This window comes from Cnephaeus nilssonii, assembly GCF_951640355.1.
Source record: "Cnephaeus nilssonii genome assembly, chromosome: 9".
Lineage (NCBI taxonomy): Eukaryota > Metazoa > Chordata > Mammalia > Chiroptera > Vespertilionidae > Cnephaeus > Cnephaeus nilssonii.
Window position 1 is genome coordinate 74518007 of NC_137080.1, and position 14313 is coordinate 74532319.

The 14313-nt window shown below is 36.9% G+C and overlaps 1 protein-coding gene across 6 annotated transcripts in view; it reads left to right on the forward strand.

Annotated features, from left to right (window-relative positions):
* HMGCLL1 (3-hydroxy-3-methylglutaryl-CoA lyase like 1) overlaps nt 1-14313 on the forward strand; it is a gene marked incomplete at both ends in the record, with an annotated part of 179632 nt that overhangs the window by 81327 nt on the left and 83992 nt on the right. For 4 of the 6 annotated variants that reach the window (XM_079781200.1, XM_079781202.1, XM_079781203.1 and 1 more), the window contains 2 exons: nt 2789-2884; nt 5234-5382. The exons of 1 other annotated variant lie outside the window; for it this stretch is intronic. In XM_079781200.1, coding sequence (XP_079637326.1) covers nt 2789-2884; nt 5234-5382 — 245 coding nt within the window. The remainder of the gene's footprint in view (nt 1-2788; nt 2885-5233; nt 5383-14313) is intronic. One more of the 6 variants, XM_079781201.1, reaches the window with a different exon arrangement.

Consider the following 14313-nt stretch of genomic DNA (forward strand, 5'->3'; position numbering starts at 1 on the left):
CTGCCCTTTGCATCTCTCCCAGATTATTAAAATACTGCATTTGTTCCAGTCTCCTCCTGTTAATTAAACACCCACTCTGCATGGCTTTCTATTCCTTTCACAGTATCTGGAAATTTTAGAGTAATGGGAACCTAACTCAGAAACATCACAGTGGCTGGCTCTTCTCTAGCCAAACATCACGTTCTTATCTTTGCACCTGCCCCTCCTCTTTTCCAGCCCTGTTGATTTTTTTTGTTTGTTTTTTTATCGTTTCAGCCTTTTTGGCTATGTAATGAATTTCCTGAGAGCTTAGTGTATAAATAAACATTTGTTAATTAAACTAATAAAATCCGAGGATTGAAATTAGAGCAGGGTAGTATAGAAGGACATACTGCATGTTGTCTCTGGTTCACACTGTATGGGGCCTCATCTGGTGACTCACATGCTGGAGGATAAAGTTATCTAACTCTTCCTTGGATCACAAATTTAGGGGATGATGCTGGCTGCTTGCTGGCTGGGGGCCTCAGTTCTCTTCACATGTGTCTCTCTATGGGCCTCTTCATGTGGCCTCTCTGCATAAGCTTAGCTTTTCTCACAGCATATCAGCTCATTTCCCCGCAATGGCCTCCCCCAAAGAGAAAGCCACATGGTAGATGCCCAGAAGTCACATAGTATTGTTGGAGAAATCCCATCTCCCCCCCCCCCCCGCCCCCCCCCCCCCGCCCTCGCTTCCCGGTTCAAGTTGAAGGTAAATAGAGTCCACCCCTTGATGGGTATTGGTAAGGTTCTGGAAGATCATGTGAGACTGGAAATATGGTTGTGGCCATATTTTGGGAAATTTTAATATTCCATAGTCAGAGATCACAGGGACCTACCAGCCTTTCTCTGTTCTGACCTCTTATAATCTGTGCTCTCATTTATAACCAGTATATTCCTTTGGATTGTTAACTTTCCACGTGCATCTGTTTTATCTCCCCGACTATATTGTGCATTATTCAGTGCAAGGACCTTACTTTTCTGTATTTATATTTCCCACAGGGCCTAGCATAGGGCTTTAGACATAGTCAGTGCTCAGTAAACATCTGGATTAAAGTCATATCAACTTAGAATGAAATGAAAGACTTAGCAATGGAGATGACTACAGCGGATAGTCATAAATGATGCAGCTTTGAGGTAGGGGGGATATGATCCCTATGTACATGTGACCCCTAGGAAATAAGCAAGAATCACATTTCAGGTAAATAAATGTGTATGGAAAGAAAGAAGCATGAAAGCTTAACTGTCAATAAGGCATGATGGTAGTCAATGAGAGGTACTCTTTTTGCCTCTAAATATTTAATTTAAAAATTTTATTTAATCCAAATTATATTCATTGAAAGTATTAAATTTAATTCTACTGCCATTTAACTCAGAGTCGATAAGACCAATTGTGGAATAAGAGTAAATAGTATAAAATTTCATATTTTTAAAAGTGTGGTTATATTAAGAAAAAAATTATACTTTGATTGTTTTACTTTATTTCACTTTTAAATGAAAAACAATACAAACATTGCAACAAACCAATATGTGTAGAGAAAATACAAGCCTTCCCTCATCCATTCCTATATTGAAGATAAAAATTTTGGTTTGGTATATATGTTTTCACAGCTTTACCCATGCTCATTTTATATAATTTTCATTGTTCACTTATTGTTCTTCATATTTATTGTTCTTGCCATAATTTATTATTCACAAATGTGTGAAACTCAGGATTATGTCAGTGGTAATTTATCTATGTGATGGTTATGGGATTTGATCATCAATTATTGCTCTAGGCGGCTAAATTATAGACTTTTTGGAAACTAGTAAATTTGATATTTTAATTCAAGGTTGATTATTTTTATGAGTCATAGAAAATATAGAAAAATGAAGTCTTGCAGGATAAGTTAAATTTTCCTGTTGTACACTCCATTGTGTTTTTTTGTTTGCATTCTGAGAACACACAGTAATCTGATGACAGTACAGCATAAAGCAATATGACTATTACTAATACATGTATGCAATATACTAGTATCTCATCCTTGTTAAATTAGCCTAACAGAGATGTGTAATTTTCACTGTACTAAGCATTATAAATTTCATATACTGAAAATTATTTGGACATAAAATTTTCATGTGGAAGCTAAATGCATAGCATATTGTCTTTCAAACTCTCCCCAATCTCAGGGGTATTGAGGCTTGGTCTATGAAACGAAAGAAAGAGAATAAAATCAATAAATGAAAATAGTTGAGTTTAGGATTCATGACCATTTGTAATAACTTTTTTTGTTTTTTGTTTTTGTTAATCCTCACCCAAGGATATTTTTCCATTGTATTTTTTGGAGAGAGAGGAAGGGAGGAGGGAAGACAGAGAGAGAGAGAGAGAGAGAGAGAGAGAGAGAGAGAGAGAGAGAGAGAGAGAAACATTAATATGAGATAGACCCATAAATTAGTTGCCTCACACACTTGGCCCAACTGAAGTATGAGCCCTTGACCAGAATTGAACCCAAGACCCTTCAATTTGAGGTCTGATACTCTATCCACTAAGCCAAACCGGCTAGGGCTATAAAAACTTCATGAATTAAGTTATACCCAGATCTAGGTATTCTGTACTTGTGGCATTGAAAACAACATATTTTTAGTTATATTGGTATAGTTTTGTTATTTCAAACATTGATTTATAGAATACACATTAATTAATTGCATGCAATTATAATCTTCCTGAAAAACTAAAAGCATGCTTCACAGAATATTGAGTGATATATTGACATATAACTATTATGTATTTAAGATGGCTGATCACACTGAAGTGATGAAAGGAATTCGTCAATATCCAGGAGTTAGATATCCTGTCCTTACTCCTAATCTTCAGGGTTTTCATCGTGCTGTAAGTATGCTACTAATTTTTCGAAAATCAGTATGTGTCTTGCTATTGTAAAGGTCTTTACAAAGTTAAAATGGCGTCAGTTGTACCTCACTTGTTATCCTCTATAAATACTAGCTAATATATTCACATGAATACCTGGAGGTTAGTAACCTCATGGAGCAATTAGGGATTAGAGTGCTCTGCATAAATGATTCTTCCAAGTTAACCATTCAAAGGAATCAAAACACAAAAATACATTTATCCATTTTGATGAATTTTTTGGATATTATATTTTGTGCATTCCCTTTCAATGAGGACTGTGGAATATAACCTGACCATTTCTCGGCACAGTATTGTAGTTGTTAACATTGTAGTGGATGATTACCCTTGTCCACTTTTGGGGTCAGCTTTCTGCTGCTGCTGTTCTCTCCTCTGGCTGAAGCCAGTCGCTGTCATTGGAACTGCCTCTCACAGCCTTCCTGTTCCTCTCTGGCTGTTTCCTCCTAGTCTTCTGGACATGGGGATTTATATGCAAAAGCTTTAGCAATTACACATAAAAGAATTAGTGCAATTTTAAGGAAAGGCTTGAGGTGTTATGCTTCCATGGCTTTAGTGTAAAAGTTTCTCAAGCAGCTGTTTTTGATGTTAATGGCTATTTTTCACTTTTGTATTTTGGACTCTATTACACAAAGTTGAGGTGGTGGGTAATTAGTGTGTCTTGTTAAAAGCACTTTAGGTTGATTTGATATAATTATTTGTCACATTGTAAAGAAAAAAAGAGGCATTTTAAGAAATTATAAATATTGCTGTCTAAACAAAGCAGGGAATGTATCTACCTTGAAAAGATACTGAAAGACACCCCTTAATAGCTTGTGTAAGTAAATAAAGGAGAGAGACAACTATTGGCTTGGAAATCAGGCAAGCCTGTGCTCAAAACAGGGCTCTAGAGTATTGATAGCTTTGTGACCTCAGGCTAGTGATTTAGCCTCTTTGTCTCCAGTTTTCTCAACTGTAAAATGGTATAATTCACAGTAAACAAGATTGTTGATTAGAAATAGGGTATGCAAAGTACTAACAACCATACTGGCACACAGTAGGTGTTCAATTAATATAATTTTAATTTTAGAGCTTAAACATTTATTGGGAGGAAAGAGTGGAATATTTAAATTGCAGGAAAGATGACAGAATTTATTGTTCTTAATGTATTAATAGGGTATCAGAAAGAGAGGGAAATTTTGGCACAATGCTAGAGATACATTCATAGGAAGTCTTAAATTTCAGCTGGAAAACTAGGAGTCTTGCCATTTGAAAATAAGTCACTAGAGAAGCCTGGGGGAAGGAGTGAAGATGGCAAAAGGGACAAAAAGAAAATTGATTGGGTTAACTGGTTGGATTTAAAGACTGGCAAGAGGGTTAGGCATTAGACACAGAAGAATATGGTGGTAGCAGTCAAGGGATGAACCACTGGAAGCAGTTTAAGAGGTGGGAAAAGCCAGGCCAGTGTTGCTGAGTGGTTAAGCATCAACCCATGAACCAGGAGGTCACAGTTTGATTCCCAGTCAGGGCACATGCCTGGGTTGTGGGTTCGATTCCCAGTGGGAGGTGTGCAAGAGACAGTTGACCAATGATTCTCTCTCATCATTGATGTTTCTGTCTCTCTCTCCCTTTCTCTTTAAAATCAATAAAAATAGATCAGACCATCAAACCTCAGAGGGAAGGCAGGGGAGGGTGGGGTAAGAGGGAGAGATCAACCAAAGGACTTGTATGCATGCATATAAGCATAACTAATGGACACAGACACCAGTGGGGTGAGGGCATGAGCGGGGGATGGTTATGGGGGGGCAACGGGGGGAGGGAAGAACACATATGTAATACCTTAATTAAGAAAAAAATTAAAAATAAATATATATATAAAAATAGGTGGGAAGATTTGGGACATTATCTAAATAATGAACTGGAGAAATGTTTTTCTGTTAGACTGAAAGAAGAGAAGAAAAGCAAAGCATTTACTGTATTCTACTTTAATACTTGGTCTAAAAATTAGGTTTTCTATTGATATTAAGAGGTTTTATTGAGTGCTAGTATTTTCCATAATTAAGGTGAAATATTTCTGAGGATAACGTCATTTAGGAAAGGCAATATTATATTGGAACATCATTACTGTGTTTTCTGTGCCTCAATATTTATGAGTGTTGCGGTTTCTGGAATTATTCTGTTATTATAAAATATTTTTACATTTCAAAAGAGAGTATGTGGCAATATGAGAGGAATGTAATTTTCAATTCTAAGGCAGATGTTAAAGAATACAAGTATGCCTTTATAGAGTAGTTTTAAAATTATTAGCTTTTGCCTTTAAATTATGTTTTTCAGGTTGCTGCTGGGGCCACAGAGATATCCGTTTTTGGTGCTGCATCTGAATCCTTTAGCAAGAAGAATATTAACTGCTCTATTAAAGAAAGTATGGAGAAGTTTGAGGAGGTCGTGAAGTCTGCAAGGCATCTGAATATTCCAGCACGAGGGTATGAAATCCCACAAATTCTATTTAGTTAACATCAGTTGTTCAAGACCATTTATGAACTATTTAAACATTATTTTATCAATCATAAAGGTATACCTAGGGTATCTGATTTGTGCTTTATGTGATAAGGGCCATCGCTATAGAGTAGCACATCTCATTAATATCAGTTAATGATTACAGTGGACCTACGTCGGGCAATGTGTAATGCAGTTGGGATCCAAGGGACAAGCATGCAGACCTGATGTTGTTACTCATTAACACTAAAATATCTAAATGCAGCCATCTTTTATCTCAGCCCAGTGTGATTAATAAATTGATGTAAACTCATATCAGCATTTGGAAAGGAATCATCTAATGTGGTTTCCAAATACTTAAAAATTTTTTTTAAGAGCCATAACTGTATTCCTTCAAAGAATATTTTATTTAGAAGTCAGTAGAGTATGTAAAACAAATGTGAGTCTTTGAGCCACACTGGGAAGTTGGGCCCAGCATTTCACCCAGTCAGCCTCCCTCTTTGCAGCCGACTTTCCTGCTTTTTCTGGGTGACCCCAAAGCTAGGTATATAGAAAAGGAAAAGAGAGAGAAAACCTCTCTCTTGTCTGCTTCCAGGACCAGTAATTGCAGCATCTATTGCAAACAAGGTCTACATCCAGGCCTGTGTTCTATGAAATGTATAACAAGCCCTTTGTTACTTAAAGAAGTTGTTGGCCTGGCTGGTGTGGCTCAGTGGTTGAGCATCAACCTGTGAAACAGGAGGTCATGGTTCCATTCCCAGTCAGGGCACTTACCTGAGTTGTGGGCTCGATCCCCAGTAGGGGGCGTGCATAAGGCAGCCAATCAATGATTCTCATCATTAATGTTTCTATTTCTCTCTCCCTCTCCCTTCCTCTCTGAAATAAAAATATTTTTAAAAAGAAGTTATTTCTAAAACATTAACTAATTTTCTATTGAGTTTTATTATTATTATGGATATGTTCTTTTTTTCATTTTTTTAATTAAGGTATTACATATGTACATATCTTTCCATTGCCCCCCCCCACCTCACTCCCATACATGCCCTCACCCCCCAGTGTCTTGCATCCATTGGTTATGCTTATATGCATGCATACAAGTCCTTCCCTTTGGTTGATCTCTTATTATGGATATATTCTAAACAGACCATACCATCTTAATAAATTCAAATGCATAGCGTTTGTAGAAGAAGCCTGAGTTCTGCAATTGAATTTAGATGCAGGTTGTACTTCCTTTTGTTGAGGTAACCAAAGTTCCTGGTGGCAGGAAATCTTCAGCAATTAATGGGAAAGACAAGTGAATCCAATTTTGAGTGACAGTATTAGAAAAGGATTAGAATTCAACTAAGGTCATTGGAAGGGCAAGTGGAATTAGACTGTACCATAGTGAACTATCTTGTTGGTTTGCATACTTTTGTTTAACATTTTTATTTCTATATACACTGTTTCCAACATGAGTTTTTTAAAGATACAAAATTATTTTTGTAAATAAATATATCCATAACATGCAAACACATAGAAGAAAAAATTTAAAAATGATATAATGTATTTCCATAAACAGAAAATAAAGATGTCTGTTATTAATGCAAAATTATAAAACCACAATAAAAAAGAAGGGCTGTACTGTAAGATTCTAAATTAAAACATAAGTTGTTTTGTCTCCTTTAGATGAAAGAGAAAAAATAAAGGAGCTATTGTATTTCCATTTGCATTTAAATGTGGCATGTAGGTTTTAGAGTAATTTAATTCTCACTGGAAAGTTGAAAAACCACATAACTATGAGAAGTAAAGTGCATGTGCAGCTTACACATCAAGTAGGAAATTCTCTTAATGTTGAATGATGGATCTAAACATAAACTGTATGATATCAGATTTTATCATCTTAGTTTTCCGCTTATAAAACAGAGTAGGTACTGTAATAAAACTAACAGAAATCCTAAATCCTTTTTAATACTAGTTGTTGAATAATTATTATTAATATTGTCCCAGCAATAAAGAAACTTCTAACCATATTACAATGTAAAAAGCTTCCCAGGCTTTGACAGGAAGGGCACAGAAATACAAGATGGAGAGGTAGCACATTGTCAAATGAGTTAGAAAGTACATTGGAGACTTAGGGTAGAGTTATACTATAGGCAAATGTACACTGCTCAATGCAGATCTGGATGTTTGGGGACAGATTTCCTGAAACACTATTCACTTTTAGAAATATGCCTTTCAGTATGTGAGTTCACTATTTATTTGTGCAATTGAAAAGTATCTTCTTCCTGCCCCAAACTTTTAAAGAGTATAAATTAGATTTTGTTTTAACTGGAGATCTGGGCTTTAGGTGCTCATTATTAAAAATCATAGGCCACTGGTACTCATTTAAAGGAAAGAGCCATACTCACTCAACTACTTGAAGCTGAAGTAGATGCTTCAGCCTGTCTTTCTATGGCAACAGCTGCATCAACATGTTCTTGATCATCATCCAGAAAATTTATGTTGTCAGCTGTTAGATTTAAAGGCCATAAGGCACTATGCATTTTATAAATGCTCACCATTTAAATTTTTATAAAAACAGTAAACTTTCATTTGGTCAAAATAGCAGTTTTTATTAAAGTATGAAGGCCAATGTTTGATTTCCTCCCTCCTGAAACACACTTATGCACATCCATGTGTACACATTTTTAATACATGCTAAGAACTTTAGATAACATCTGGGACACATTGGGAAAAGACAGCATGCCAAGTCATTGACATAAAATGCCGAGTCAGCTAACTACTGCTGTATATACATTATATGTGAATGAGCAGTGAAATGTTTACATTTTGGACTTCATTCTTTAATGTGTAATTCACATGACTTGTTTAAAAAAATCTCGGTTATATTTTTATTATGTCTAAATTTTTAAAAAGTTAAAAAGACAAAGAAAACTAAGAGCTTTATAAATGTAATCATTTTCTTTCTTTGTATCAATGTCATTTATTGAAAGAATCATCTCTCAGTTGGTCAAGATCCTTTTAAAATTAAAATGCTTCAAAATATCCACATAGTAGCTCTACTGTAAAATAGAAGACATTCTGGTCTATTTCCTTTTTGTTTAAAGTAAGTGTCAACTCTTTAATGAATCACGTGCACTAAGTGTTTGTGACAAGAGTCATATGCGCAGGCTCTTTGTGAGAATATTGATTTAAAAAGGAAACTATCACTGAGGTGCCCTTAGTCATTTTGCTATTAAAATGCTTATAAATGCATATTAAAAATTACAATTCACAAGGTCAGCAGTGGTGCATATCAAAGCACAACCTTTTTACATAATCGTTTTAGGCCTCTTCTTTTGGCGTGGAGTGACTTGATCCATGATTAACTTCCTGAAAGTCTGAGCCTACTGGAAGCTAAAAAACAAAAACAAAACTAAACTGTACTTTAAAAATGGTTGTAGGATCCAAACAAAATTACTCACCCATTGTTTATAAAAATTTTAAAATGCAGAAGTATTTGACTGTGAACTGTAACTGCAGTATTCAGAAAGTCCCCAGAAAAAAATAAAGATACAGAATAATAAGAACAGGTTGTAAAAGGTAAATTAGTAATTAAACTAATAATGACAATCATAGGTAACTTTTAGATACAGAAAAACAAAGACAGTTGTAGGATGTGATAATGTTTTACTTTACTCATAATTTTTAATGAGGTAAATTTATTGGTTTATAACAAGTTTCAGTTGTATATTATAATTCGATATCTGTATTCCACACTTACCACCAAAAGTCTCCTTTTCATTCTTCATCATACATTTGACCACCTTTATCCATTTTGCCCTTCCCTTAACCCTTTCCTCTCTGGTAACCACCAATCCATTGTCTGTATCTGTGAGCTTGTTTTTGTTTTGTTTTGGTTAGTTCATTGCTTTCTTTCCTTTTTAAAAAAAATATTCCACATATGAGTGAAATCATATAATTTTTGTTTTTAATTCTGATGTATTTTATTTAGCATAATACCCTTACGGTCCATTCATGGTGTCACAAATAGCAATATTTCATCTTACTTATGGCCAAGTAGTATTCCATTATGTGTATACCACATCTCACATACACACACAGCCACACACACCATATATGTGCCATATCTTCTTGATCCATTCATTGACTGATGAACACTTAGTTTGCTTCCATATCTTAGCTATTATAAATAATGCTATAGTGAACACAGGATATATACAGTATACCTTTTTAATTAGGGTTTTCATATTTTTCACATAAATACCCAGAAGTGGAATAGCTGGATTATATGGTATTTTATTTTTAATTTTTTGAGAAACTGTTTTCCACAGTGGCTGTACCAATTTACATTCCCACCCAACAATGCCTGAGAGGTTCCTTTTCTCTACAACCTGTCTAGTGCTTGCTATTTCTTCTTGATAATAACCATTCTAAAAAGTGTTAGGTGATATTTCATTGTAGTTTTGATTTGCATTACCCTAATAACTAATGATATTGAAGAGCTCTTTATGTGCCTATTGGCCAACTGTATACCTTCCTTGGAAAAATGTCTATTCAAATTTTCTGCCCATATCTTAATCAGGTTTTTTGTTTAAACACTAGAGGTCCAGTGCACAAAATTCGTGCATTGGGGGGAGGGGGTGTCCCTCAGCCCAGCCTGTACCCTCTCCAATCTGAGACCCCACCGGAATCAGGCCTAAACGGGCAGTTAGACATCCCTCTTACAATCCAGGATTGCTGGCTCCCAACCGCTCGCCTGCCTGCCTGCCTGATTGATGCCTAACTGCTCCCCTTCTGGCCTGATTGCCCCTAACTGTCTTCCCCTGCTGGCCCGGTAACCTCTAACTGCCCTCCCCTGCCAGCCTGGTCGCCCCTAATTGCTCTCTCTTTCTGGCCTGGTTCCCCCCAACTGCTCTCCCCTGCAGGCCTGGTTGCCCCAACTGCCCTCCCCTGCAGGCCTGGGTCCCCCCCAACTGTCCTCCCCTGCAGGCCTGGTCCCCCCCAACTGCCCTCCCCTGCAGGCCTGGGTCCCCCCCAACTGTCCTCCCCTGCAGGCCTGGTCACCCCTAACTGCCCTCCCCAGCAGGCCTGATCGCCCCCAACTGCCCCTCCTTGCAGGCCTGGTCCCTCCCAACTGTCCTCCCCTGCTGGCCTGATCACCCACAACTGCCCTCCCCTGCCTACCATCTTGTGGCGGCCATCATGTAGAGCTTTTGAGGAAAGAATGTGTTTTGCATTTCTAATAAAATTAGCATTTTAGAGCAAATGGAGAATCTTAGCAGAATTGTTTCTTGAGACCCAAGGGACAGTCTTTATTTCTTATATCATATACAGTGATAAGTGCACAATAGTCTCTCAAACATTTTTTTGTTGGGAAAAATCCTCTCACAAAGTGAATACACAGTAGAGTATCATTTTTTACCCTCATGATTGCATGGCTGACTGGGAGCTGCAGCTCACTGGCTCTGCCTAGCATCATGAGAGGGTGTTGTACTGCATATGGCTAGCCTGGGAAAGACCAAAATTCTATATTCGAAGTGTGATTTCTAATGAATGCCCATGTTTTTCTCATCATCCTAAAGTCAAAAACTGTAAGTCAAACCAACGTAAATCAGGTACTATCTGTACTGATAAATGGCTTCAACAAACACACATAAAACAACTCCCAACTCATTCTGCAGAGTTTATTGTAACACTGCACTTTTTGTTAATTTTAACACAATTAGCTTCATTATGATTGGGGATTTCTTTATTACTCTGTCATCCTAAATGATGTTAAACTTGGTTCTAAATCTGAACTTCCAAATATGTGCTATCATCTCTAGCTATAGGAGTTGGAACATTAATAGCCTGCATCTAGCTATATATTTATTTTATAGGTGAGTAATTTTATAGAAAATTATTCAGAGGGTGAAAATGACATTTTAACAAACATATTGGTGCATTAATTCATTCATGATATAATGAGTGTTTTATATAATGTAGTGCCTTGTGGTACTATGTGGAATATGAAAATGAAAAAATTGTCTGATTTCAAAGAGTTACCAGCAGACTGGTAATAATTATTATATTGCTAAAAAAAAAAAAAAGGCAAGTTCAGTAACAGAGATACAGATAAATCCTATTAAGTTTAAAGTAATATTACTGTCAAACCTCAGAGGGAAGGTGGGGGTAAGGGGGAGAGATCAACGAAAGGACTTGTATGCATGCATATAAGCCTAACCAATAGACACAGACAACAGGGGGGTGAGGGCATGAGTGGAGGGGTTGCGGGGATTATGAGGGGATAAGGACACATATGTAATACCTTAATCAATAAAGAAATTAAAAAAATAAAGTAATACTATTTAAAATTTTTCTGGAGTTATCTGGAGAAAGTTCATAAAGAAGGTATTAATAAAATAAAGTCATTAAAATAGGTAAATTAATGAAACATACTCAGAAATGGTGGCCTCTTTAATCAGGGTAGGAAATCTACAAAGAGCAGAGGAATAGTGAAGAGAAATCTCAAGAGATGTTTGGGTAACAGGAAGAAGTTTACTTTTACTGGAATAGGAGTTTTGGAGGCTGTGAATGGAAGAGAGGTAGAAAGTTACACTGAAGCCCAGCTGTTGTGGCGCAGTGGTTGAGCATCAACCTATGAACCAGGAGGTCATAGTTCAATTCCCAGTCAGGGCACATGCCCGGGGTTGCAGGCTTAATCCCCAGTGTGGGGCATGCAGGAGGCAGCCAATCAATGATTCTCTCTCATCATTGATGTTTCTATCTCTCTTTCACTCTCCCTTCCTCTCTGAAATCAATAAAACTATACTTAAAAAAAAAAAAAAGAAAGTTACATTGAGTTTTCACAAATTGCTGAACTTGAATAGTAAGCTTATTTGGTAGACAGTGGTAAGCCCGTAAAAGATTTTCAAAGTAGAAAAAATATGTAGTGAGATCTATTCTCTAAGAATATCATTTTGGCAATAGAACCTGGAGAAAAAATGAGCGGTAAGAGACTAGAGGCAAGGAGAGCATGCAGGAGACGGCTGTGGCTGTCCTGGAGAGGGGACGCAGGGGCTGTTGTGTGTACGTGGGCTGTCGTTGGCAGAGGTCGCATGCTGTAGAGGCTGCAGGAGAAGAATTAGCCAAACTTTGAATATGTTCTCAAAGATGACCTTTGAGCAATTTAGCAGGACAGACTTTGGAAACGACTCTGATGTTTTTAAAAAATGGAAAATGCAGGGGAAATAGGGATGAGCATCATTTTGGACAGATTGAGCTTAATATGTCATCTGAATGTGGCAAGCAATCGATTCATAATATTCACCAGGAGATTGGAAGTTGTCCCTGGAGTTATCTGCATATGGTGAGAGAGAGACTAGGGAGGACTGAGCCAATGCAGGGACTCCTTTTTCTATTCCCATTGAAAACACAAAAATATGACAACTTTTAAAACATAGCCATTCTGAGAAAAGTCCCCAGATTTTATCAAAGAAAAGGTGATTAGCATGCCAGTTGATGCCACTAACACAATGGGGTATCCATCCTAGATACAGTACCTTGTGGCTTAGAAATAGGATTTTAATGTCTACATGAGAAAAGATAGATGTTCTCTAAAACATGGATCTGTAACTGAGCAATCTTGGAGCCTGAAAATACTTCCTTGCCAATGCAGTCACTGGAACCTATGCCATGTATAGTGTGGGATTGTGGATTTATAACACATGGGTCCTGTAGAAACCAATTGAGAAATTAAGGTAGGAATTTGTCCAGGGACTGGTAAAGATCTCAGGGCAAGGGCGGGGAAGTCAGGTTTCCTTCTTAGGGACATTTAAATAATACAAGACTCTTGTGGAACTCCAACAGAAACTAAAATCACCATGAGAACACACTAAGTAAAAGTTATAAATTTAACCAGGAGCCAATCAAAGATGAGTAAAAATGCTGTGGCATAGTAGTCGGGAGATTCCTGAGATTAGGTACTATCATGTCTATTGAATATCACTTTTTATATAAGGGAATCAATCAGGCACTCCGGATAAGGCAGTATTACTAATAGCTGAGTGGTTTTCAACTTTACAGAATAATGGAACTTCAAAAATTATTTTAAAATATTAAAGGTTGGATTCCATTTTCTAAGTATCTGATTCAATTAGTTTGGAGAGTATTCTATCCATCAGGGTTTTGTTTTGTTTTTTAAGCTCCCCAGGTCAGTGGTCGGCAAACTGTGGCTCGCGAGCCACATGCGGCTCTTTGACCCCTTGAGATTTTAGCAAAGGCCAGCTTAGGAGGACCCTAATTAAGTTAATAACAATGTACCTACCTATATAGTTTAAGTTTAAAAAATGTGGCTCTCAAAAGAAATTTCAATCGTTGTACTGTTGATATTTGGCTCTGTTGACTAATGAGTTTGCCGACCACTGCCCCAGGTGATTCTGAACAGCTAAGTTTGAGAACCACTGTCATAGATTATTGGAAAAGAGCGGAGGTCTAGAAACTGCTGTTAGCCACTAGTCCAAGTAGACAAAGCAGCATATTTTCACACTCATGATAATGCCTTCCTTTTTGCCAGTGTTTGGCAAGCTTTCTGTAAAGGCCAGAGAGTAATGTTTTAGGATTTGTGTTTCTGATGGTCTCTATTTCAACCACTGAGCTATGCTGTTATAATATGAAAGTATCCATGGATTATAGCTAAACAATGGGCATGATTTAGTCCAATAAAAATTTATTTGCTAAAGAGTGGTGAGGATGACTTGCTTTGTGCCTTAGTTTTCTGACCTCTGTTTTAGAGGGTTAAAATGCAGTGAATGAACACAGTTGAGAACTATCACATTCACTTTGGAGAAAGTAGCCCCATGTGTAGATAGGTTAAAGAAGTGACTACTCAACTTACAAAGATGGAGAACATAGAAAGATGAAATACATAGAAAGATGAAATATCATGGAGTGTGAAG